At 45.2% G+C, this 27462-nt stretch overlaps 1 protein-coding gene across 3 annotated transcripts in view; it reads right to left on the bottom strand.

The window, feature by feature from the left end:
* TNS3 (tensin 3) overlaps positions 1–19430 on the bottom strand; it is a 76134-nt gene extending 56704 nt beyond the window's left edge. The window contains exons 1-4 of one of the 3 annotated variants that reach the window (XM_083709063.1): positions 19360–19430; positions 1771–1846; positions 1060–1186; positions 125–190 (exon numbers count right to left, since the gene is read on the bottom strand). In XM_083709063.1, the coding sequence (XP_083565189.1) occupies positions 125–190; positions 1060–1186; positions 1771–1846; positions 19360–19415 (325 nt within the window). In that variant the 5' untranslated portion in view covers positions 19416–19430. Of the gene's footprint in view, positions 1–124; positions 191–1059; positions 1187–1770; positions 1847–13683; positions 13728–19359 lie in introns of those variants that run through there. The other 2 variants (XM_083709060.1, XM_083709061.1) reach the window with 2 other exon arrangements.
* Between the last annotated feature and the right edge of the window lie 8032 nt (positions 19431–27462).

Below are 27462 nucleotides of genomic sequence, written 5' to 3'. Positions count from 1 at the left end.
CAGCCATTGACTAAAGTCCCATGAGTCCTTCCTCAGTGAGTCCTTTGGACTCAAGTGAGCCTAGTCTGGAGTTACAACTTATAGGATTCAGCTGCAAGGCAGGAAACTTTTGAGGGGTACTCACCTTGGATTTTTTCTGAGGATCCTGAAAACAACAGTTCAGCTTTTCCACAATCAGGGAAATGTTCATCTGTGAAAGGTACCACAATTTGTTTTAGAAAGTTAATTTCCCAGTGAACAGTCGGGCACATATGGAAATCAAGATTTTATAGAAGGATTATTTCATCTGAAGACACTTAAAAATTATTGATGCTTTGGCCCAAAGGACAAAGGAGTTAAAAAATCAATGCCTTGTTACCAATTTTTTTTTTTTTAATGTGCACAACGTATTTATTTATGTGGGTGTTGGAAGGAGGACCTGCTCCCTGCTGCTGCAAGGCCCCTTTCTACCTGGCCTCAGGGGCAGGGCCCACCCCCACCCCGACCCCCACCCCCACCCGGAACAGCTAAAAGGCTCCTGGGAGGCCACTGGGACATGGCTGCTGCTGGAAATGCTTTTAAATGTTTTTAAATAGTTTTTAATCTGTGGCGTTTTACATGTTGGGGTTCTTTGTTTTTGCTCTGTTGGGAATGGGCTGCACACCTGGTCCTTCAGGGGCAGTTACCCCATTCAGGACCAGGTAGTCCTCCACACCTACCCGCCCCATCCCCCCAAAACAGTACTTCTGTCTGGATGAGTGTTCAGACCCCTGGGCTCTCACTTGTGGGGTGCCTCAGGGTTCCGTCCTCTCCCCCAGGCTTTTCAACATCTACATGAAGCTGCTGGGAGAGATCATCAGGGGGTTTGGGCTGGGTGTTCATCAGTATGCAGATGATACCCAGCTCTACCTCTCTTTTAAATCAGAACCAGTGAAGGCAGTGAATGTCTTGCGTGAGTGCCTGGAGGCGGTTGGCAGCTAACAGATTGAGACTGAATCCTGACAAGACAGAAGTACTGTTTAAGCACATAGATGTGCTTAAATCCTCCTCTGCCATCTTCAAAGGTAGATGGATACTTGCCTGTGTTTGCATTCTCCAAGTCCTCTTTGTCAAACACCAGACTATATCCTTGAACAGCCCCTGTGTGGAATTGCAAGTGGAAAATATCACAGGTGGTACATCCGTATTTTTTATGGCAGCATTTCAGCTGAAATAGAGGAAAACACAGGTAAGGCAACTTCCAGTATTCATGCAGGCACAAAATGCTTAGGTATGTAGCAGAATATATCTGCAAAAAAATCCAGATACTGTACTGTGGGGCAGATGTCTATCTATCCATAGTCTTGTCTCTAGATCTCGACCATTTCAGATGGAACATGACTGAATGGTCCCCCGTTCCTGCCCTGTGCAGCCTGCAACCTAAGAACCTGATTCAAAGCTAAGCAAAATCTACAGAATGTTGAATTTTAGCCAACCCTGTTCTATAGGGCCTTCTAGTCTTACTTCTCTGCCTTGTTGTTAGACATATTGAACAGAAAGGATCCAATTTACTTTGTAAAAAAAGTCATAATAATACCCAGTATAATGTACTAAGTGACTTTTTATCTATGGTTTTCTTGATGACTCTTTACTTTGGCTCATCTCTGGATAACCTTTTGAGCTGCCTAAATTTAGCTAAAATACTAAATATTTGTAGGTTTTCTTCCTCCAAGGAAGATGGAGACAGTGTTTTTCTGTAGAAAAAATACACCCAGAGCATTTAAACATCAACGAAGTCCAGTTAATGCTTACCATAATATCTTCCTTCAGCAGCTGGGCTGGTTCCACTCCAATAGAGACACTGTTTTTATTCTCTGGCCCCACACTACTTAAAGAACAAAGAAGGGGAATTATGTGAGAGGCTGTATTTCAAAGTGCCGTCAGAAGAGATAATTTTGAACTCCAGGAGTCCAAATGGCTGAAACCTGATTTATACATTTAAAAAATCTCAGCCCCTCTGGGATTGTACCAACTCATTAAGTAGGTGCAGGAATAATATTGTTTAACTGAGCCATTTTCACACAGAAAAATAGCTGCTTAGGGAGAAAGTGGCTCTCTCCATTTGGGATTCCTGATACAGAAGAGAATATGGAGTGTATTCAGATGCACACTCTGGACTTGGTTTCAAAAAGCTTAAGGAACAACTGGGTGAAAATCCATGGTCAGAAATATGCAAAGAGAAGGGAGTTCAGGGTGGATGGGAGTTTCTTAGAGGTGAAATATTGAAGGAACAATTGCAAACAATTCCAACAAGAAAGGAGAGTGGGAGGCATCTAAGGAAACCAGTGTGGCTGCATGAGAGTTAATAAAGGCACGTACAGTATAAGAAATAGAAGAAAGGCGAAATCACTAAGGAGGAATCTACATGAGTAGCCAACACTTTCAGGGAGAAAGCCAGGCAGGCTAACTTTCAGAATGAGTTCAGGCTTGCAATAATAATAAGAGTTTATTCATTTCTGTTTGAAGGAAGAGGAAGAACAGCAAATGGTAGGTCCTTTGCATGGAAAAGATGGAGAAATGCTATTGGGTAACAGAGAGAAAGCAGAACTGCTCAACACCACTGTTACATTGTGGGTTGACATAGCAGACGACACCGCGATTCTTCCAAAGCAGCTCCTTATTTGTAAGCTGGAACAGAACTAAGCTGAGGAGCTCAGTCAGCCTGCTTATATAGAGCTCCAGAACAATGTAACTGTTGCCATTTTCTAAAACTATCCAATCACTGAATGTCACTTTTCGATCCTTCATTTGCATACAAAACTATCCAATCACTGAACGTCACTTTTCGATCCTTCATTTGCATAACTATCTACAGTATCCCCCTGCTGGCCCAGGGTGAGAACTTCAGTACATAACAACCACTTTGCCTCTGTCTTCACCCAAAAGGAAAGCAATGCCAAACTTGGTGGTAACAGAATAAACAATGCAAGGAGGGAGCTGTAGCCCAAGCTAGGAAAAGAGGTAGTCAGGGAACACCAGGCTACTTTAAACGAATTCAAACCTCCAGGCCCTGATGAGCTGCACCCAAAGGGTATTAAGAACCTCACAGTTGTAATCTCAGAACCTCTATCTATAATCTTTGAGAGTTCTTGGAGAGCAGGGGAGGTTCCTGCAGACTGGAGGTGGAGAAATGTTAGAGGCGGCGAGAGGACAGCTTAGTATCAATACCAGAAAAAGTCATGGAACAGACTATTAAACAGTTGGTCTGTGAGCAGTCAGAAAAGGATTTTGTGGTTTCTAAGAGATAGCTTGGGTTTCTCAAAAACAAGTCATGCCAGAGTAATCTTATTTATTTTTAAACTTTAGAGAGAGTTACAAGCTTAGTGGATCAGGGGGATGCTGTGGATATAACATTGCTTGATTTCAATAAAGCTATCAAAAAAGTCCCCCATGATATTCTTGTGGAGAAGCTGGTAAAATGTGGGTGGTGCAATGCCAGTGGTAGGCGGATTTGACTGAGCGAACCCAAAGAAGCATCAAATCTGCAGATGGCATCAAACTGGGAGGGGTGGCTAATACTGCAGAAGATAGAATCAGGACTCAAGATGACCTTAACAGACTGGAGAACTCCACCATGTGAAGAAAAGCACTGAGCTGCCCCCCTTTTCTCCAAGCCAGTCTGTCAGGTATACCCTGCAAGTCCTTTTCACATGCAAAGAGGATACTTGAGACATGAGATATGTGACCGACTCAAAATCTTAATGGTCAGAAAGAGTCTGGGGGTCACTCCTCCCACGTTAAGACTTAAAAAAGCTGATCTGCTTCTTGCAGCACCAGGAATCCAGGTTCCCTCTTAGCATACCAGGCTTCCAAACTGGACTTTCTGTCCAGCATCTAGATCAAGGGAAGTGGATCCTGGCAGGGACGCAGGTGGCGCTGTGGGTTAAAGCCTCAGCGCCTAGGACTTGCCGATCGAAAGGTCGGCGGTTCGAATCCCTGCGGCGGGGTGCGCTCCCGCTGCTCGGTCCCAGTGCCTGCCAACCTAGCAGTTCGAAAGCACCTCCAGGTGCAAGTAGATAAATAGGGACCGCTTACCAGCGGGAAGGTAAACGGCGTTTCCATGTGCGGCTCTGGCTCGCCAGAGCAGCGATGTCACGCTGGCCACGTGACCCGGAAGTGTCTCCGGACAGCGCTGGCCCCTGGCCTCTTAAGTGAGATGGGCGCACAACCCCAGAGTCTGTCAAGACTGGCCCGTATGGGCAGGGGTACCTTTACCTTTACTATTCTGCTCTGGTCAGACCTCACCTGGAGTACTGTGTCCAGTTCTGGGCACCACAGTTCAAGAAGGACACTGACAAACTGGAACATGTCCAGAGGAGGGCAACCAAAATGGTCAAAGGCCTGGAAACGATGCCTTATGAGGAACGGCTAAGGGAGCTGGGCATGTTTAGCCTGGAGAAGAGGAGGTTAAGGGGTGATATGATAGCCATGTTCAAATATATAAAAGGCTGTCACATAGAGGAGGGAGAAAGGTTGTTTTCTGCTGCTCCAGAGAAGCGGACACGGAGCAATGGATCCAAACTACAAGAAAGAAGATTCCACCTAAACCTTAGGAAGAACTTCCTGACAGTAAGAGCTGTTCGACAGTGGAATTTGCTGCCAAGGAGTGTGGTGGAGTCTCCTTCTTTGGAGGTCTTTAAGCAGAGGCTTGACAACCATATGTCAGGAGTGCTCTGATGGTGTTTCCTGCTTGGCAGGGGGTTCGGCTCGATGGCCCTTGTGGTCTCTTCCAACTCTTCTATGATTCTATGATTGACCATCCTTGCTGCTTATGAGTAAACCAGAACTGGTGCAGCTAGGATTCCTGGGGCCGTCTTGGTGGCTGCTCCCAAACTTTGGAACTCCCTCCCTGGAGAAGCTAGAATGGCTGCCTCCTTGTTGTCCTTCTGTCAGCAAGTGAAGACCTTCTTGTTCCAAAGGGAATCTGACTGCCTTTAAGGAAAAGACTGGTGTTGTGCCCTTTCCATTGGAATTATCTGTGTGTTTTAATAGGTCTTAGATAGATCAATACAGATAGAGGTAGAGATATAATTTTATTTCTATTAATATTTTATTGTTTTTTAATTACAGGCGGCAATCATTCTGCTTGGCGGTTCTGTTCCTGGAACCCACATGTCGAATTCCCCCCACCCCTGGTCCGCCCCCATTCTGCCTTCTTCCAGGTCCAAAAGGCCACATGCATCAGTGATTGCGCCTAAAGTGGTCACTGCCTGTATGATAGTAGTAATAGTAGTAGTAGTAGTAGTAGTAATAATAATAATAATATTTATTTAGCAATCTGTTTTGGCCTTCTGCCAGCTCCCCTTATTCCTAATAAAGTTTCTTAATTTGACAGCAATTGTTAACCACAGGGCTTTAGGATCTCCATGTGCCAGAGACACCTGGCATTCAGGCTACTGGGCATTTAGGACTGGAGTTGTAAGTGACCAGCTTGCTTTTCTGAGGTTTGGGAGAGACTCGGAGAGAGGGCAGGCTGTCTTTAAACTCTGAGTTACTCATACGGGAAGTGGGGTTTTTTATGTCGTGCCTCAATAACTTTTCTTCTTACAAGTCAATAACTGGGGGAGATTAAAATTAGAATGCAAGAGGCTTTTCTCATGTTTTTCCGATTCCGCATGGAAAAAGCAATGTAAAACAACACTGAAGTTAAAAAGGGGGGGAGGGCAAGAAACAACTAAAATTGATGAGAACATTGTAGGAGTGGGGTCTAAGGGATGTATGGAGTGAGAGTAATCCAGGGGACACAATCCACAATCCACACATTTGTCACCCTTTTTTTAGCTCACAATCTAAAATAGACCTTTAAAGGAAGTGCAGACAGCTCATATTGGTGAAATCAAAATAACAGACCATGTTCCACTGAGCACACACTTCCTATTAACTCTGTCAGAAATTGTGACCCATATTTGGTATTTTGATCCTGTCCTTGACATCATTAGATTTTTTAAAAAAAGAAAAATAATACAGAAGGAACAGTTTCAGAATTGCTGTGGGAAACAATGAAGACAGTGTTTAAAGGTCTATGTATGCAAGAAAAATCAAGAGTGAATAAAATCTACAAGGCACAAAATACACAGTTATAACAGGAAGTCTCTTCCCTGGAGCCAAGACACAGGGCAACAAGTTCAAAACAAGTTTACAAACAACTACCTATTATGAAGGATGTTCTTCTCATTATAGGGGATTGGAATGCTAAAGTAGGGAATCAAGAGATAAAAGGAACAACTGGCAAGTTTGGCCTTGGAGTTCAAAAACGAAGCAGGGCAAAGGCTAATAGAGTTCTGTCAAGAGAACAAGCTGGTCATCACAAACACTCTTTTCCAACAACACAAGAGACGACTCTACACATGGACATCGCCAGATGGGCAGCATCGAAATCAGATTGATTATATTCTCTGCAGCCAAAGATGGAGAAGCTCTATACAGTCAGCAAAAACAAGACCTGGAGCTGACTGTGGCTCAGATCATCAGCTTCTTATAGCAAAATTCAAGCTTAAACTGAAGAAAGTAGGAAAAACCACTGGGTCAGTAAGGCACAATCTAAATCAAATCCCTTATGAATACACAGTGGAAGTGAGGAACAGGTTTAAGGATTTAGATTTGGTGGACAGAGTGCCTGAAGAACCATGGATGGAGGCTTGTAACATTATACAGGAGGCAGCAATGAAAACCATCCCAATGAAAAGGAAATGCAAGAAAGCAAAGTGGCTGTCCAACGAGGCCTTACAAATAGCGGGGGAGAGAAGGCAAGCAAAATGCAAGGGAGATAGTGAAAGATACAGGAAATTGAATGCAGATTTCCAAAAAATAGCAAGGAGGGACAAGAGGGCTTTCTTAAATGAGCAATGCAAAGAAATAGAGGAAAACAACAGAATGGGAAAAACCAAAAATCTGTTCAAAAAAATTGGAAAGGAACATTTCGTACAAAGATTATCATAATAAAGGACAAAAGTGGAAAGGACCTAACAGAAGCAGAATACATCAAGAAGAGGTGGCAAGAATACACAGAGGAAATATACCAGAAAGATATGAATGGCTCATACACCCCAGGTAGTGTGGTTGCTGACCTTGAGCCAGACATCCTGGAGAGTGAAGTCAAATGGGCCTTAGAAAGCACTTCTAATAACAAGGCCAGTGGAAGTGATGATATTCCAGCTGAACTATTTAAAATTTTAAAAGATGATGTTGTTAAGGCGCTACATTCAATATGCCAACAAGTTTGGAAAACTCAGCAGTGGCCAGAGGATTGGAGAAGATCAGTCTACATCCCAATCCCAAAGAAGGGCAAAAGAATGCTCCAACTACCGCACAATTGCACTCATTTCAGACGCTAGCAAGGTTATGCTTAGAATTCTACAAGGCAGGCTTAAGCAGTATGTGGACCGAGAACTCCCAGAAGTGCAAGCTGGATTTAGAAGAGGCAGAGGAACCAGAGACCAAATTGCAAACATGCGCTGGATTATGGAGAAAGCTAGAGAGTTCCAGAAAAACATCTACTTCTGCTTCATTGACTATGAAAAGCATTTGACTGTGTCATAGAATCCTAGAGTTGGAAGAGACCACAAGGGCCATCGAGTCCAACCCCCTGCCAAGCAGGAAACACCATCAGAGCACTCCTGACATATGGTTGTCAAGCCTCTGCTTAAAGACCTCCAAAGAAGGAGACTCCACCATACTCCTTGGCAGCAAATTCTACTGTCGAACAGCTCTTACTGTCAGGAAGTTCTTCCTAAGGTTTAGGTGGAATCTTCTTTCTTGTAGTTTGGATCCATTGCTCCGTGTCCGCTTCTCTGGAGCAGCAGAAAACAACCTTTCTCCCTCCTCTATGTGACATCCTTTTATATATTTGAACATGGCTATCATATCACCCCTTAACCTCCTCTTCTCCAGGCTAAACATGCCCAGCTCCCTTAGCCGTTCCTCATAAGGCATCGTTTCCAGGCCTTTGACCATTTTGGTTGCCCTCCTCTGGACACGATCCAGTTTGTCAGTGTCCTTCTTGAACTGTGGTGCCCAGAACTGGACACAGTACTCCAGGTGAGGTCTGACCAGAGCAGAATATAGTGGCACTATTACTTCCCTTGATCTAGATGCTATACTCCTATTGATGCAGCCCAGAATTGCATTGGCTTTTTTAGCTGCAGCGTCACACACTCCTGTCTTCCACTGCCTCCCACAGTTTGGTCAAACTCATGCTGGTAGCTTCGACCACAGCAAACTATGGCAAGTTCTTAAAGAAATGGGAGTATCTGATCACCTCATCTGTCTGCTGAGAAATCTCTATATGGGACAAGAAGCTACAGTTAGAACTGGATATGGAACAACTGGTTGGTTCAAAATTGGGAAAGGAGTATGACAAGGCTGTATGTTGTCTGCCTGTTTATTTAACTTATATGTAGAATTCATCATGCAAAAGGCTGGACTGGATGAATCCCAAACCGGAATTAAGATTGCTGGAAGAAATATCAACCACCTGACACAACCTTGATGGCAGAAAGTGAGGAGGAATTAAATAACCTTTTAATGAGGGCCGTGGCGTAGCGTGGGTTGTCAGCACCCGGGGCAAGGCAAGTAATTTGCACCCCCTAACCCGTGGATTTGCGCCCCCAACCCTAACCCCCAGATGTTGTGCCCGGTGCGGCCGGCCCCCCTGCACCCCCCACGCTACGCCACTGAATGAGGGTGAAAGAGGAGAGCGCAAAATATGGTCTGAAGTTCAACCTCAAAAAAACTAAGATCATGGCCACTGGTCCCATCACCTCCTGGCAAATAGAAGGGGAAGAAATGGAAGCAGTGAGAGATTTTACTTTCTTGGGCTCCATGATCACTGCAGCCACGAAATTAAAAGATGCCTGCTTCTTGGGAGAAAAGCAATGACAAACCTAGACAACATCTTAAAAAGCAGAGACATCACCTTGTCAATGAAGGTCCGTATAGTTAAAGATATGGTTTTCCCAGTAGTGATGTATGGAAGTGAGAGCTGGACCATAAAGAAGGCTCATCGCTGAAGAATGGATGCTTTTGAATTATGGTGCTGGAGGAGACTCTTGTGAGTCCCATGAACTGTAAGAAGATCAAACCTATCCATTCTTAAGGAAATCAACCCTGAGTGCTCACTTGAAGGACAGATGGTGAAGCTGAGGCTTCAATACTTTGGCCACCTGACGGGAAGAGAAGACTCCCTGGAAAAGACCCTGATGTTGGGAAAGATGGAGGGCACAAGGAGAAGGGGACGACAGAGGACGAGATGGTGGGACAGTGTTCTCGAAGCTACCAGCATGAGTTTGACCAAACTGCGGGAGGCAGTGGAAGACAGAAGTGCCTGGCGTGCTCTGGTCCAGGGGGTCACGAAGAGTCGGACACGACTAAACGACTAAACAACAACAACATATTATGTGAAAAGAACTAGAAGCAATAGAAATTGATAAAACAATAGTACAAATTCTAAATTAAAAACAAAAGTATTAAGAATATTGGGGTAAGGGATCCAAACTATTAGCCGCTGGTTGCAAAAAAGGAGAAACAAAGCTGTAATTACAGGTATAAAAATGAAAACAGAAGAAAGGGTTTATAACACAAAATCAGTATCTGTAGAATTTAATAAGTTTTTCTTCTCTGTACTCCTCCCCACTCCCCCTCTAGAATAAATTACTAGATACCAAAGCAATACCTATGCTAAAGGAAGAGGACAGTAAATGTATGGAAAATGAGGTATCAGAGGAGAAGATAAAGGAAGTAATTGAAAACTTGAAGGTGGGAAAATCATGTGGCCCTAAGAAATAATAATAATAATTTTATTATTTATACCCCATTGTGATGGTTTTGAAACATTTAAGGAACACACACTTCCACAAATGGCCAGGCTATACAATGTGTTGGGGGGGGGGGCTGTAAGCCCCAGCCTCCTTCCAATTCCTGCATCCCACACAGATTCAGTTCCAGGAATAGCCAGACGACCTTCCTGATGAGGTAACGGCCTAAGCCTGGGATGTTAAGGTAACGAAGGAAGTGGCTCTGTGCCAGAGGACAAATGAGTGGGGCCCCTTCCCTCCCGTGTCTGGTAGTTTGAAAGACAAAAAAACTTGAGTGGGGTGTGCAAGCTAGAAGCTGCAGGCTGGGCAGCTGGGAGACAGAGCGATGCCTGATTTCTGTTGCAATCCAAGGCTGTGGCTCTGGGAGAAGCAATACCATCCTGAGGCGTTAATGCTGTGAACTCCTCCTCCATCGTAGGCTCAGGTTGTATATATGTGCAAATGACCTCATTGCAGAGGAAACACAAACCCTGGGTAAGTGCCTGCTGCAGCCCCTCACTGCTCAGAGACTGGGGTGGAATGCAACACAACACTATTCCAGCCCATAACCTACTTCCCGCAACTTCAAAGCATTCAAGAATCGTGGTTCTTCCCAAGGATCCCACCAATGTTGAGTTATACCAACCAATCTCTTTGTTAAATCTAGATTATAAAATATTTACAGTCATTCTGGTCATTAGATTAAAAATGTTTACTTGCAGTTATATACACCCAGACCAACCTGGGTTTGTTCTTGGGGGAATAACTGATCCAGTAAGGAAATTGGATCCGTAAATCCCACTTCATTTCAACAGAGACAGTTCCTTACATGTCTCTTGTCCGTGTTCAAAGACTCATGGGGCTCTTGTAAGAAGAGCCAAGAAGTGCCTGCTGCCTGGGAGCTTCTTGGAGAAGATCTGGATGTTACTGGGGGAGGTGACAAACGCTGGGATCTCAACCTGGCTCTTCTTCCCTGCCTCTACCGCTCTGCCTCGCATGTCCTCTCCTTGCAGCCCAGCTTCCATTATGTGTCTGCACTCTGCATTACAGGCCTGTGTTAACTCAACAAGGAGCTCTCTATCTGCAGACAAATGTATCAGATACCAGAAGTTGTTCTGCAACACTAAGTCATGGAAAACCAGTTCAAGGCTGCCCCTCTGCTCGTACATGTCCACCCAGTTGCAGCAGAGGTCATTGTCTAGTTTCATAGATGGCCCTAAAATGTCCCGAATGTCCACTAACAGTTCAGCCTCCAGTCCATGGGAATGCAGAACTGGCCAGTTACGTAGGATCTCCTTAGACCTTGAGCCCTGGGCAGAAGCATGAGGTTTTGAGTTAGCGCCCTTAAGATTAGGGGCCTCAATAGTAGTTCCACATCAGCATGGGAGCGTGGGAGCGGTGTCCTATCATCTTGCTGGCAGCTGCTCTCTATGTTGGAAAAAAGAGATGTCCATCTCCCAGAGATGTTGTTCTTTCAAGGCATCAAAGTCTGGCAGGCCATAACACTGACAGGTGCATGTGGGTGGACAGCCCTGCAACAATCCCGCCAATCAAGCTCATCCACCCCCATTAGCCCAGGGCCAGAGGTGGACAGATGCAGGGTGTGAAATGAATCTATCCAGGTACTATCCCAGGTGGCCTTACACATGATTCCAGTAGTCCATGCTGGCCTTGGGGCGTCTTTTCCTACAATCAGTGTACAGTAATTCTGTCCTGCGGGAGCTGGTACTGTCCACTGTCAGCAAAGACCTCACCACCAAGGTCCAGATCAATACACCAATTAAACACCTCGTCAGCTGTGGCAAAACCAGATTCAAAATTAGCAGGAGAACCCAGATAGCAATCTGGCAGAGGTGGGTTTATAGAAGGGGTCAGCAACCTTTTTCAGCCGTGGGCCAGTCCACCGTCCCTCAGACCATGTGGGGGGCTGGACAATATTTTGAAGGGGAAAAAATGAAAGAATTCCTATGCCCCACAAATAACCCAGAGATGCATTTTAAATAAAAGCACACATTCTACTCATGTAAAAACACGCTGATTCCCAGAGTGTCTATGGGCTGGATTGAGAAGGCGATTGGGCCGCATCCGATCCACGGGCCTTAGGTTGCCTGCCTACCCCTGGTTTATAGCAACAGGACTCTCTAGGCTTGCAAGGTCATTCCCAAATGGTATTTCCTTTCCTTTCCCAAAAAGGTCCAGTGTAGATTTCTACTGTGGGGAACGTCCTGGGGCTTTTGGAGGGGGGGCCCTATGGGCTTGACCATGGGTAAGTGCCATCATGGAGGTAGAAACTCCAGGCGCTGGATGCCAGCCGCGGGGTGGAGAGGAGGGTACAGGAGTTCAACGACACCCCCTGATGTTCTGGCTAGCTAGAATTGTTCAGTGCAAGAGAGGCACAACTGCCCCTTTTGTGAGCCCTGTGGATGAAGCAAGTGATTTCAACTTCCCATCTAAAATCCTTCCTGCTTTTGTCTGTCACCAAACTTAAGCAGCAAGAAGCCAACCTTGTCTCACAGGTGCTGATTCATTTCTGCTTGTGCATGGCAGCTCCGGGGCAGTAATTTAAAGCCAACAGCGAGAAAGATAAAAACACAATTAAAAAGTAAACTCCGTAAGTTACAGCTCTTGGCATTCCAGCATGGAATGCAGGGGAGTCAGAGTGCAGCAAGCCCAGATTAAAAAAAGAAACTAACTAAAATTTTAAAGCATAACATCTTCTGAGCTGTGAGACCAGCTGCCATTCCTGGAGTTATCTGAAAGATTATTATAGGAAAGGAAAACCTCTTACAGCAGCAGAGATGCAAGTCCATTTAGAAAATAATCAATTTTCATGGCTGTTAGGATATCAGTTGAGATCATTTCTTACATTTACTAAAATTAAAAATAAGGCTACAAGGAAACGAACAGAATATGAAATGATAGTAATAAGAGATAGTATAATGACTAAGAGATTAATTTCATTCATATATGTAAAACACAACACCCTTATTGAGAACCCATTTTGCCCCCAACAAAATCTAAAAAGCTGGTGGGAATTATATTGGGATACAAACTTTGAAGAGGATAAATGAAACAATTTTTGGACAAAAGCACCATATAAGTATCTCTCAGCTATCACTAGGGAACGTTCACTATCAATTGCGCCTGGGTGGTATTTAGCACCGAGGTGCCTCTCTTATATAAAGCCCAATAGCTCTCTGTTATGTTGGAAAGGATATCTAATGATAGGTACATACCAAATGTGTGTCCACATATACAACTATTTTGGAAGGAAAACTTAAAGAGATATCTCGGATTACAGCTCAGACAATCCCAATAACCCCAGCCTAATTTATATACTTCAGATATGGACCAATTAAGAAGTAAGGAATCAATAACACATTTATTAGCAGCAGCTAAAACGATAATATCCAGAACCTGGAAAACCTTGCAATTAATGAATATTGAACACTAGTATAATGTCATCTGGCAAACAGCCATAATGAAAAAGCTGTCACAAAAATTGAAGGTAGCAAGGGGAGAGAAAAAGCAAGATAATTTTTACACTATGGTATGATTTTATTAAATATACTAATGAAACAACAGAGATGAGTAATCACCACATTATTATAAAATAATATGTTTAGTATTTTACCCATCTAATGACCCATTTTTTGTTAGTCACTCATGTTTTATTATTTGTGTGTACAATTTTATAACAAGAAAATAAAAAGTATTTTAAAAGGGGGGGGGGGGAGAAAGGCATTCAAACAAATAACCCACAGCTTTCACTTTGAAATAATTCAGTGATGGGTTGTTATCGCACATGAGCTCCATTAAGAACTTTAGATTAGCCAGGAGCAGATAAGGGATTGAAGTGCTGCTCAGTACTTACTATATTCCTGATGTATAAACTGGCTGCATGGCCTGGTACACCTTCAGAAAAAGCCGACAAACTGAGAAAAAGGGGCTTTTAAAAAATGGGTGTTCCCATAGCATCATGGATTACACTGTTCTGTTAGAGCGCACATCCAGGCTACCTACCCAGGCAAGAGCTTGGTTTAGGCCACTTGTGCCTGCTTAGCTGCATGTGATTAGAAGTTGGCAAGACCACTCAGGGAGGTCTTTTGCTTTCATCTTGTTGACGCAACAGCAATTATCCCACAGTTCTCGGGAACTGATATCGTTTCCGTTTTATTTACCTTGTGGCAGGAGTCCTGAGGTGGGCAAGAAGAAGCTGGTCTGGTCTTCCATCTTCAGGAAGTGCTCTCACTTTAGAGAGATTCTGCCTTCTGGCCACCAGTTGGGGAACAGATGCCACAACCTACCCAGAATTCCTCCAATCTACTCCCATCCAGTAGGATACAATAGGGTGTCTGCTATAGATCGCCAAGCCAGACTGAAGACCTGGAGGGTGCCTTCCTACAGCTTGTTTGTGTTCCGGACTGCTGGCCATGCTGGCTGGGGCTAAGGGGAGTTGGGGTTCAGCAACATCCGGGAGGCCACAGGTGAGCTTTCCTTACATTCGGGGAAGAGGAAGTGGTGCCCAAGGCCAAAACAATACAGATGGTGTGACGGCTGATAGGGGTGGAGCAGGTCGGGCAAGCAAGTAAATGAATTTATTACATTTATTTACCACCTGTTCCTCTAAGGATTATGGCCCCCACTGGTGAGAGAAAGGTATGGCCCCCACATTTTGCAGTGTCCTGTGCTAAAATTTGGCACACACCCCGGCTCCCCCACTCCATTTGACAGCATTGTTGTGGCGCCCTCTGAAACATGGCACACGGTACGGGCTGCACCGGTTGCACAGTCCTAAACCTGCCTCTGCAGAGCTTGTAAATCAGGACCCATGAAATCAGGACCCATGCTAATACAGCTAGGAGCAAGGACAACTGCAAGCAGAATAAACTCACCCTCCCCCCCCCCCAGCATCAAAATTCAGAATTCTGTGTAGGATAACGTAATGCAGGAAGAGAGATACTGTGTTCATTTTTACAGATCCAGAGAGAAGGCCGCTTAAGAATTGTGCATAGCTGAAAGGGGAAACGGTCATAGTAGATAAATTAAAGCAAACACAACACATGAAGAAGCTCTTCCTATAGTTGGCCGTGTTTTTTAAGGCACAGTCTGCTCACACTCCCGTGCAACAGTAGGCAGTGCAGTCCTTCAAACTGCTTTGGAAGGTGATAGCAGTTACTATTATGATTTGTTAGCATTTGCATCCCATCCTTCCTCCCCATTATTCAGCTTTTCCGGGTCATGACTAAACTGCTTCTGGTGCACGAAACCCCGTGACGACTGGCAGAGCGCACGGAAATGCCGTTCTTCTAAATTATTTTGAGCAAATGGGGAAAATTCCATTAGTGGCCTAGACACAATTCATTGCATCCAGATTCATTAGGTAAAGGTAAAGGGACCCCTGACCATTAGGTCCAGTCATGGCCGACTCTGGGGTTGCAGCACTCATCTCGCTTTATTGGCCGAGGGAGCCGGCGTGCAGCTTCCAGGTCATGTGGCCAGCATGACTAAGCCACTTCTGGCGAACCAGAGCAGCGCACGGAAACGCCATTTACCGTATTTTTCCCTCTATAACACGCAGATTTTTTCTCCTAAAAAGTAAGGGGAAATGTCTATGCGTGTTATGGAGCGAATGTGTGGTCCCTGGAGCCAACTGGCCCGAGTGCATCACACATTTTCTTCGAGGGTCGTCTTCGTTGCGGTCAGCAGAAGCCAGGGAAGTGCTTGCTAGGAGGTTTGGCCACTCTGCAGCCCGACTGCGTGTTTGCTAGTGTGTGTGCTTTGTGAGTGTGTGGTTGCCTGTGTGTTTATCGCTAGCGTGGGTGCTTAGAGGGAGTGAGAGAGTGACGGACTGCTGCATCTTCTCCTGCAATTTGCCTTTTAAAAAATTGGAAGCAGCGGGGCAGTAAAAACCACCTCCGAAGCCCCATTTTTCCCTTCTAAGGCTGCAGCTCGGCTTTGGGAGCCTTGTTCTTGAGGGATCTTTGAGGTTTTCCCTTTAGCTTTAACCCAGCCCCCTTATTTTACCAGTTTATCTTCATTCTCCGTCTGCTAAACTGATTGCAGAAAGCGAGAGAGAAAGCTGTTGCTTTCCTGCATTCTGCCTCAGGGTCTTACTGCCCACCCTCTTCTCTTTCGTTAAGAGGGGAAAGCAGAGCGTCCTTCCTTCTAACTCCTCTCCGTGCTCCTGTGCTGCTGATGCTGCGTCTAGAGACTCGCAGGCAACATGCAGATTGTGGGGCGGGAGAGAGAGAGAGAGAGAGAGAGAGAGAGAGAGAGCGCTGGCTGGCTGGCTTGGGGAACTTTTGCCTTCCTTTCCTCCCTCCTCCTGTTATACACCTCTCCTGCATTCTTAGCCAGCTGCTTCTCCGCACACCCCTCTCAGTGCTCCTTGTCCCTTCTATGTTTTTCCTTCCCTCCCCACTTAAAATGTGGTTACAAAGCACGGATCCACATGGATCCTCAGGATCTTTGCATTGGGTCACCCCAAATTCAACATCAGAGCACATAGCATGTCCATGGCTACAGCCTGCACCAAAAAAATCACGCACCCACTGTTGCCTGGGGCTGCAATGGTGCAAAAACGTGGTTACAAAACATGGATCCACATGGATCCTCAGGATCTTTGCATTGGGTCACCCCAAATTCAACATCAGATCACATAGCATGTCCATGGCTACAGCCTGCACCAAAAAAATCACGCACCCACTGTTGCCTGGGGCTGCAATGGTGCAAAAACGTGGTTACAAAGCACAGATCCACATGGATTCTCAGGATTTTTGCATTGAGCTACCCCAAACTCACCGTCAAATCACATGTCTGTGGCCACAGCATGAAGCACAAAAATGATACATCCACTGTTTCATTCAGAATTTTTTTTCTTGCTTTCCTCCTCTAGAAACTATGTGCGTGTTATGGTCAGGTGCGTGTTATCGAGCAAAAAATACGGTACCTTCCTGCCGAAGTGGTACCTATTGATCTACTTGACTTTGATGTGCTTTCGAACTGCTAGGTTGGCAGGAGCAGGAACTGAGCAACGGGAGCTCACCCCGTCGCGGGGATTCGAACTGCCGACCTTCTGATCGGCAAACCCTAGGCTCTGTGGTTTAACCCACAGCACCACCCGTGTCCCTAGGTGCACTTAGTAATCACTTCAATCCAGTTCCCACCAGTGACAGGCTGCTTTCTTCTCTGAGTACAGTATATAACTTTATTCTAACAAGACTCAAGCCTCAGGCCTCAGACAAGCTCTGCACAGGCCTGCTTACACTGATGGCAATTAAATTAAGTCATTACTAACTTGTCTCATAGATATTAGTAATGACTTAATATGCAAATGGCAAAAAGGGGAAGGATGCTCCAGTACAATCCCAATTCCCGACACAGTCGGAAGAGCTGTACAGCCCAAGGCATTGCTGGTATGCCAGTGGACAGGAAGCTGCATCTGCCATAAAACTGAATTTCTCCCCAAGCCTTTCACAAATGATTATATTGCAAGTGGGGGGGGGGGGGTGTCGTACACTGAAGACACCATTTGACACCTTCCACCCTCACCATCCCCCACGGCTGCAATTACTGCCATGAAGCACCTTCTGCAAATGCTCTTCTGTGGGCTTCTGCTTTTCATGGATGCTTGTTTGCAGAAGAGAAAGGCTGTGAGAAAATCAGAACAGTTTATATTGCACATCCTCTCAAAGGGGCCAATGGAAACATCTTGTTCCTTTCGATCCCACGGCACTGCTCATCTGTGCCTTTCAAAGCAATGTTTGCAAGCACACCCAACCGCCCTAATAATGCTGCATTTATTTGCTGACCTGGAGCAGAATGGGAAAGGATCTCTCAAGGCTAAATATTTATTAAAGCCTCAGAGGGGATGTGTTGTTCTTTTTCCACTTCAGCAGCAGCTGTGTAGGTCTCCAGAGAAAAGCGCAGCAGCTCACTGGGAAAGCTTTTATGCAGTGAGAGACAAACAGATGTACTGCCTGGCCTGGCTTTCTACCAAACATTGTCCTCTCAATGGCTAGCAAGACCCTCCCTCTCCAAACAAGTTCTACAATACTCATCTGCTTTCTGGTGAAGGGAATGGATGGGTAACTAGGGTTACCAACCCAAGCTGCCAGGCTGATTGCTTCTATTCTTTTTAGCCAATTGTTGTGCCCTAATTCCTCTTCCCATTCTGGTGTTACAAGGCCCACTAATTTAATCCTAAATTGAATGAATATTCCAGTCATATAACGTCAAGTCATGCTTGCACTGTAACCACTTCTATGAATATGTTACTGTGTTTCTTACATGCAAACTGGGGTTCTCATGCTACATTTGTTTGGTATGATCAACAGGATCTGGTAATCAAGATCTGTTACTACGAAGGCAATTTCAGCCACCTGTAAATCTGACTTTAGTATAGTGAGCAACTCTGCAGAACTAAAATGGCTGAAAAGCAGTGCTTAGCTGAGATTCCTGGATTGCAGGGGGTTGAACTAGATGACCCTTGGGGTCCCTTCCTGCTCTGTGAGTCTATGATTCTATGCTTAGCGTGGCAGCACCTGCACTTTGGAACTACCCATTGAGATCAAGCAGGCACCTTCATTGTACTGTTTTCCCACCCTGTGGCAGAACTGGACCGGGGGTGGGGAGGTTCTTCCTAAGCCCAAAGTTGCCATTTGGGAAAACAAAATGCAGAAGCCTGTCTGTATTCAAGTGTGTGTGTGGCAAGTGTGTGTGTGTGTTTGTGTGTGTGCATATGCATATGCACACTTTGCACACAGGGCCCTTGGAGGGCAGCCTAACCCTCAGTGTGGACATGGTTCCAAAACATGGTTAACCACACCATTTATAATGCAGATTCCCCCTCATATGAGCCCAGCAAAAGATACACACCCTCAAGAAGGGAAGGATGCCATAGCTGTCAATTTACAGATTTGAAAATAAGGGACCAGCAGCCTCGAAAACAAGGGATCAGCAGCCAAAATAAGGGATTTTCCAAGCACAGTTATGTTCAACTTCTGAGCCCCTCCAAGCCAAAGGCAGAAAACCCAGCCAGCAGCCAAATGAAGCTTCAAGCTTCGTGGTTCCCACAGCGCCATAACCTGGCAAAGGGGATGCAGCAAGGAAAACCACCGTCACCTCTCCGCTGGGAAGCGCTGAGCAAAGGCGAGTCCCCAGGCAACGCGGCCGATTTGATTGCATAAGGCATGCAAGCTCCACCACCCCCCAGTCGTTCTTAGACTCCTTATTGGGTGAGCAACGCAGCCAAGCAACACAGTTGGAGCCTCCCTCTTCCCTGGCCGGCAGGGAAGGAGGGAGAGGAGCTGCTTCCTTTGAAACTCAGGAAATTTAAGGGACATCATCAATAAGGGACAGCAGTGGGACACTGTGCTGGGATAAGGAACTTTCCCAACAAATAAGGGACGGTTGACAGCTATGAAGGATGGTGAAATGGGTGGTGAAAGATGGGGCAAATGCAGGAAACGGCCCCCCGACTGTGGTGAAGGGAGGGAAGTATGGTACTTGCCTAAACAGAAGTATATGAGAAGATAAATTAAAATACCTTTTCTGGGATGGTTGCATTAAAGCAGAAACTTTATCATCAAAAAATTTCTTCATAGCAAATCTATCTAGGGCTTGATCTGCACTGTTGAAAGAAGGGAAGGAAAAAATTATATTGTTTTCGGGAGTAGCTTTGCTGCTCTGAAATCGGGATATTGCATAGATTCATACCAACTGAATCACGTTCTGGGTTAATTGGCAAACGCACTCGATTCTAGATCTGATAGGGCCATTATTGTTTTAACATGGACATTTTTACAGTAGTTGCCTTGGGAATCTTTTTTCATTTTGAAAACTGGCCAAAAACGTATTAAAATGTGGATGCTTCTTTCACTGCTCCATCAGGACAAGACAAGTCCTGACCCTCGGGCACATTTTTAAAAATGAGTCATAGAATCAATTAGCACATTTCAACCTTAGGTGGGTAATTAACTACATACTTAAGGAGTGGGGGGTGGGAATTGCTATGCAACATTCTCCTCATTTTCAACCAAGGTTAGTTGCATTGGTAACTGAAGCTCCATTGAGTGCCAGGAATGACTTTCTGCCCCTGGTGAAATGCTCCACCCACCTGACATTTGCTCTGAAACCAAGGACAGAAAACAATTCTAACCCTGGAGACTTCCTGCCTTTTCTTGTGCTTTTAGTAGGATCCTGTCTTCTCCACTTCGTATTTTAATCCAGCCTTACCTCACCGTGTGCCCTCCAGACGAATGAGTCTGGACCCTGCAGTCTTCATCAGAGGCCCTTGTCCATGTGCCACACAAGAACCTTTCCAATGGTGGCCCACCAGGTGTGGAATGCTCTCCACAGAGAAACATGCACTAATGTGATCTATTCTTTTTGGTGTTTGGTTTTTATTCATTTGTACTTATTATGTTATTGAATGAGCATTTTAGGTATTTTGTATTATATTTGCATTGTTTTAAATTTTCTGACTTTAACTGTTTTTATCCATTGTATTTTATCTTGTAAGTCACTTCAAAACCTTTTAAGTTAAAAAGTGACCAACAAATGTAATAAATAATAATAATAAAATCATGATTTGGATTGCAAGTCCCACATTCCCTGACCACTAACCGCATTTGCCGGGGCAGATGGCAATGGTACTCTAAAACATCTGGAAGGGGTGAGGTTGGGGCTTTAGACGTAGGCAAGCGGAAGACCTGCTTCCTCTTACCTGGCAGACACACCTGCAAAGGGAATGTATGCAGATATCACTACTATACTTCCTTTCCCACCCTATAAACAGAAAAATCAGCATTTCATATTATTTTATTTTATTTAACTCTTATCCCAAGGCAGTTTACAAAATCCTGAGATTCAGTTGCATTCCACCAACTTTTCATACTTTTTCAGTATTTTATGGCATTTTAAAATCATAACAATATTAAAACAAAGCAATAAATTGTAGCAAAGAAGCCCAAATGCAACTTGAAGTAACTCTGTGTTGATATTTCTTCCCTTCAGAGAATAGATTTGGTAGTTATTCAAGACAAGTCTAGGCATCTTTGCAATGTCTGGAATGATACGTTATAAAGTATATATATTCTGGAAAACAAGTGTATTCAAAAATGATTACTAGAATCTTCTTCTGACACCTATGATTTATAGCAATGACTGCATTTTAAGACCCTTTTCACAATGTTTCAAAATCTTATTAAAATGTATGACAAGCAATTAGTACAAATTACTGATAGATAATTACTTAGTCAACATATCTATGGTGGGAAGTTCAGATTGATGAACAAATGGCACATTGATATATTGAGTTAAAAAAAAAGTGTTTTTAAAGTAGGGGTTGGCAAACTTACCGAGCCCAGGCGGGTTCACTCCCCCACAGACCTCTTGCTGGGCCGGAGCGTGTGCAATTTCCGCACATGTGCTATTTCCACACACACTTGGAGGAAGCACGGAAGAGGCGTCCGTGACTTCCTGCAGCCCATAGGAAGCCGCTCCAGCATAGAGGAAGTGAGTCCCCGTGCGACGAAGCAGTGCCGTGCCGTTTAGCTCCACACGGGGACTGACCGAGCTGGTGGCAGGGGCCGGGGCCTTAGCTGGCCCAGGGGCCGTTGTTTGCCAACCCCTGGTTTAAACTGATACTGCTACAAAACCAGCTGATTTTTTGAAAAATGGAAACTTGTTTTAGCAAGAATTTCTGTTTGAAGATGCTGCTGGAGAACATTCCTGATTGGCGGCTCCTCCAACAGGAAGGCTCAGGCAGGTCCCCTTTGGCCGCCTCTCTAGGGAAGGAGGAGTCATCCCTTTCTGCAGACCAACTCCTGGATGCCTCAACAGTCATGTAATCTGGAACCACAACAAAGACAAGAGTCCCACAATTACAACTCTACAGAGAAGGGGAAAAGGGGAAGAACAAGAAAACAAAGGGTAATGTAATAAACAAAAATGTGCCCTGATTCCCTTATGGGGGGCACAAGAGCCCTTGTAGAGTCCTTCGTAGGTTCTCCATCGGTCGGAGAAAATAGCAGAGGCCAACCAGAGAATATTGAGAAGCAAAGCGGCTTGTAAGCCTGATTTTTATTGAACTGTTGCAACAGGATGCTCCCCTCACATGCAGGAAAGGAGGAGGACCCCAAACAAAGGTGTGCCCGCCCTTATATAGACATTTTAAATTGCCTGCCTTGGAGTCCAAGACCACCCCAAGAAACATCATACCTACATCACATACCTACAACAAAAATCTGAGAGCGTTGTTTATCTCCTGTCCGGCAGGGTACCTGTTAATGGTTACTTGATTGGATACCCTGGGGAACCTGGCCAGTCTTTTGTAAAGACAAATACTTAGTTCCTGAGCCAGGTCGCAGGCTCACCCTATTCATACACAGACATACCCTTAAGACAGGATTTGTGAAGGAAAAGACAATGGGGAGGCTCCCCCACCTCCTCCCTCCTTGCAGAGAAAACATTTGGTCAGTTTGGGAGTCAAAATGGTTTCAGGGCGGTCTTCCTGTGCTGCTCCAGACATGTGGTCCACACATCTATGTATGCGCTTGGATGGTACATTTATGAACATTTATTATATATATATAAGACCTTAATTTTTTTTATTTCAGTAACAAAAAGAACTTCCCCTATAAGAAAAAGTGGAAACCTCCAATAAGAGCAGCCGCCTAAGAAAGGCTTTGACAGTATGTGAGGTGGCAGAAGAAGCAATCAGCCCCACAGCAGAGGAAGGAGAGCTGGGCAGAATGTTCTCCTGCATCATCTTCAAACAGAAACCCACAGCAAGGCCAATTTCTGTGTTTGCCAGATGCTGCTGGAGGAACAGCATGGCGATTGGGCAGGTGTCCTCTTTGCTTCTCCCTGGCATCTCACAGTCTTTTTAGGGAATCTTCCCACTGAATACAGTCTCCAAGATTAGGAAGAGTTGATTATATAGTGTCTATGGAAGGTGAGAAGGCAGTTCACACAGGTGAACTGCAGAGGAAGAGTACATTTAAAAACAACCAAGGCTGCCTCCCTCCCTCAGGCAATGAGGAATAGGCCATTCCAACTTTCTTCCTTACAGAGGGACCTGTAAAGCTTCAGAGGGACACAGATGCTCTCACATTCAGAGGCCTGTCCAAAGACAACAGCACAGCCCTGTGGACACTCAGGAGATGCCATCTGCATCCAGTGAGGAGGAAAGATATTAAGTTTAGAACCACTTATAGGGAGCCAAAGAAGGCAAAAAAGCTTAAGAAAGCAGAGGGTTTCAGAGGACCTTGAGTGTTCCTTCTGAAAAGAGGCCTCATCCCTAACAAGAACATCCTCCAGCATCACCTTCAATTGCAGAGCTCCTAATCTGCTTGAGGAATAAGTAGGATTTCCACTTAAAGGACCTTAGTCAGCCCAGATTAAAGACACAGATGAGATGCAGAACAGCTTCCATGCTCTCTTTATCCCCTCCCAGTGCTCCCAAACAAGCAGGCTGTTAGCAGGCTCACAACCCTGAGGGATCCTGTGGATATGCTAATTGCATAAGGCAATTTCTCTGGGTGCAGTTGCCCCCTTTTAGGAGTCATGGGGCCTCTTCTCCTTTTCCCACAGGTACAGCTCACTTCCTTGGCAATGGATCACCACCACATGCTGAGAGTCACTGTTCAGCCAGAATTCTATAGCTTTGCAAATGGTGCACAACTTCTTAAGGGGTGGAGCGTGAAGGTCAGGCCAGCCCCCACCCAGAACCTGGAAAAAGGAGGGCTCCTTGCTTCTGATTTACCTGCTTGATAGATTCTATTTCAGAATATAAAGTGTTCAGGTCTCCTTGCCTTCTCTTTCTTTCTGCCTTTAGAAAGCTCCTCAGTGTGGAGAAAGGACACAGAACTTAAGATGCTTCGGTTCTCTGCGAACTCTGTGCAAGTTTACAGTCCGCGCCGGCCCTGATGTTAGGCAGGGTGAAGCAGGAGGGGCAGATTTAGATATACAGTGGTACCTCAGGTTACATACAATTCAGGTTACAGACGCTTCAGGTTACAGACTCCGCTAACCCAGAAATAGTACCTTGGGTTAAGAACTTTGCTTCAGGATGAGAACAGAAATCATGCTCCGGCAGCGCGGCAGCAGCAGGAGGCCCCATTAGCTAAAGTGGTGCTTCAGGTTAAGAACTGTTTCAGGTTAAGAACGGACCGCCAGAACGAATTAAGTACTTAACCCGAGGTACCACTGTAAATGGATGGTACTGGTGAGACAACAAAATGTGCATTTGAGGTGATGATCTAGGATAGCCCGTTCCCCTGTGCCAGCCTTCACTTGAGGTTGCAGTCATATATGAACCAGCCCATGTATGATATGTTTGTGCTCAGGGAGGGCTGCGTGCAGATAGGAGAGGTCCGCTCCTGTTAAAAGAGCATGAGCAGGGGTAAAGATAAGGCAGAACAGGGCTTTGCGGTGCCTTATTGCCGTTCCCTCCGCAGTGGGCAGCTGTGAACATGTGAGAATGGACTGAAGCATGTTTTATCGTAAACCACCTTTCAGATCAAAGGATATTATTTATGTTTAAAACAAAACAAAAATGTCATGGAACTCTACGGCATTATCAATTGTGCAAATATAACAATAGGAATAATAACACCTTGTTACAAATAAGAATCAGCACATCATCACATTTTTTGAAAAAAGGGACAAAGTTGTAAAGAACCATTATAATCTAAACATGCATCTATTAATTAGGTAACAAAATACTAATCCGTCTTCTTAAGCAGATAACAACACATGGGATTCTGCCTTCCAATTAGCATGTCTCACATTTTAAGAATCCTAAACCTCAGACAACACAATCTTTGCAATGGTACCCTGTCAACCATTTATCTATGCCAATGGAGGTTACCCTGTGGCCATCCAGGAGCTGCTTCCGTGGCCCACATCCCTCCAGATGTTCCTGAATCACAACTCCCATCATCCCTGACCATTGGCTGTGCTGGCCAGGCCAGACTAGAGTGGAAGTGCAACGAGGCCCAGCCACCCCCAGCCACGGCCTTATTCAGCCAAGCATCGACAGCTGGGATTCAGGAGCTTTGCTGTTCTGATCCAGGCTGCCATCAATGCATTTTGCAAGAGAACATTTCCTGAGAGTGTTACCTTTTAAACGAGCATAAAGGAACAGTTCAACCCATAACAAAGTTCAAAGCGCATTTAAGAAAAAGTGAAGGCTTAAAGAGCTTTAATGTTTGAGCCAAGATCAACTGAACAAAGTTCACCTGTCTTCCCACTCTCTTTGTTCACCCAACAGCTCTTCAGGGGAGGTTTGTCTGGGAGTAAGGTGCAAGTGCAGCCCAGTATGTACAGCTGCTTCAAGACATGGCTGACGCTAGAGGAGTCACTGCCACATTTTGGCCAGATGGCTCAGTTTGCCCATCTGCATCTCAGCTTATGGGATGAGCTTGACCCTCACACTGCCCATTGGCTTTTGAAGGCCTCCTGAACTGAAAACCTTCCAAGAGAGAGATGGCCTTGGGGAAGCAGGAAGAACTGAATACCTCATAGGCTCAGATTCCAGAATTAATTTTAGAAATCAGCCCAGTTAAACCAGCTTTCAGGAGAAATAGATGACACAGCAGAATGAACCTATAAAATGAAAGACAGGGGAAATCTTCTTGTGCCTATACATAATGCATGTGTCAACACCATGTGCCCTCCCACTGAACTACGAGGACTGCAGGTAACGGACGGCTTCAATGAGCATCTTAATGAAGACTCCAAAGCAGGACAACATATTTAAAGATGGAAATTTTGATACATGCTGAACACCACCTTGATCCACTCAGACCACATTTTCAACATCTCACTCAATTTTGTCAGCCTTAATTCTTCCCATTTTAAAACCATGTCTTATTGCCTTGGTATACTTTTAACCCCCAGGTGTGAGAGACAGAGGGCTGTTGAGAGCTCAGTGAGGTTTTGGTTTGACCTGTGTTGTGATTTTGGTCTTACATTACTTTACTTACTGATTGATTTATCACATTTTATTATAAAATATTGTAATTTTTGCTTGATTATGTCCTTTACCACTTTGGCAGCCTTTGGGTCAAGGAGCAGTATATAAATAAACTTTAACCAGGTTACCTGTGGCTCCTAGAAGCTGTCAGCATGCAGCAGTGGCCACAATCCCAGGAAACAGCTTCAACTGCCAGCTAAACCAGGGGAGGGTAGCCAAGGGGTCTCAAAGCCTTGGGGAGTTAGGGACTTCCCTGCATGCGAAGACGGGCTCTGCTGGATTGAGCAGATGAGACCAAGAGTGGGTGAGTCCAACGGTCAAGAAAGCGGTTTCCGCCCGTGCCATAGAGGGAAGTGAGGGGCAGATGGGGCTCGTCCGCCTGGGAAAGGAGCCCATCTAGGAGAAGGAAAACTCTGATCCTAAACCTTCACCGCCTGGCAGGATATCTTCAGGAGAAGAAAAGGCTCAGGAGGAAACCCTCCACAAATCCAGGGTGGAGACAGTTGGGTGGCGCCTTGTCCGCCTCCTTCTAGCAACTCCTGCAGCCAAGCTGGTGCCAAACGTCTGGCTCTGCTTTCTTTGGACCACAATAGCGTGGCTGAGAGCGGGTCTTGTGTTTGGGCTGCCAGGGCCTCTGTACACAGGCTTGCGCCCCAGGGAGGTCTCTCTGATGCTGCTAATGCAGGGCTTGGACTTCATCCCTGGAAGCGCACTCCACTGTTGCTTGAGATGGATGCCAACGATAGCTTCACAGTGGGCATAACTGCTAACTATGGTTGATAAGCCCCCTGACAAGAGAGAAATGGAGAGTTGGGGGGTAACAGAGGACAAATGGAGCTCTATGCACTTATCCTTCGTTGCTGTGGAGCAGGGGTGGAACATCATGTGTGGCCCTGGCCTGGTCCCAAGCACGGAGAATCCAAAGGACAAACAAAGACTTTGAGGAGCAGGCAGGGGTCTCTGATACTAGATGCTGAACTAGAAATTGCAAAAAACTGGAAGCCGACGGTCAACTTAATTTTTGAGCAACAGCTCCAGAGGCATTTGCATATGGTGCTTGTAGAAAAACATGCTCAACGCACAATTGTCAGAAAGAAAGGCAACATTTTGACTTTTTAGCCACCTGAAACCCACTCATATAACATGTTAAGGGGCATAGACAATGTCCTTATCTTTTGTCTGACTCCCTGAGGTTGTGGAGTACCGGCTGAAGTAGCTTTTGTCCCCAGCCATTTGCACAAAATGGCAAACTCTCGGCTGGCATGCCCCACATCTTCCAAGTGAGGGGGACCCCCAGAGTGGTGCAATCCAGAAAGATACTATGCATGGGAACTGAAATATAATTGTTGTGTCTTTAACTTTTCTGGTTATGTCTGCTGCTGTGCACAAGGGGTGTGGGACTGAGTTTGACCTTAGCTTGTCTAACAGCAACTAGAGCAAACAAGAAAACCTCAGATATCTTCAGACAGAGTATAAAGAACCAAATGACTCCCTGCTAACGATGGAAAATAGCCTGTAATTATATTGCAGAGGTTATCTTGTGATTTATTTATGTTTTGTGCTACATTCAGAGGCAGCCTTTTGTAACTGTTCATTCATCTGGAAAAACTTATTAGGAAATATTTGTTTCTGTGTAGCTAAATATGTGCTCTTTGCGCGAAACGGGGG

The sequence above is a fragment of the Podarcis gaigeae genome, assembly GCF_964106915.1.
Source record: "Podarcis gaigeae genome assembly, chromosome: 13".
Classification (NCBI taxonomy): domain Eukaryota; kingdom Metazoa; phylum Chordata; class Lepidosauria; order Squamata; family Lacertidae; genus Podarcis; species Podarcis gaigeae.
Note: the sequence above shows the minus strand (reverse complement) of the source record. Positions and strands in the feature narration are given on the sequence as shown.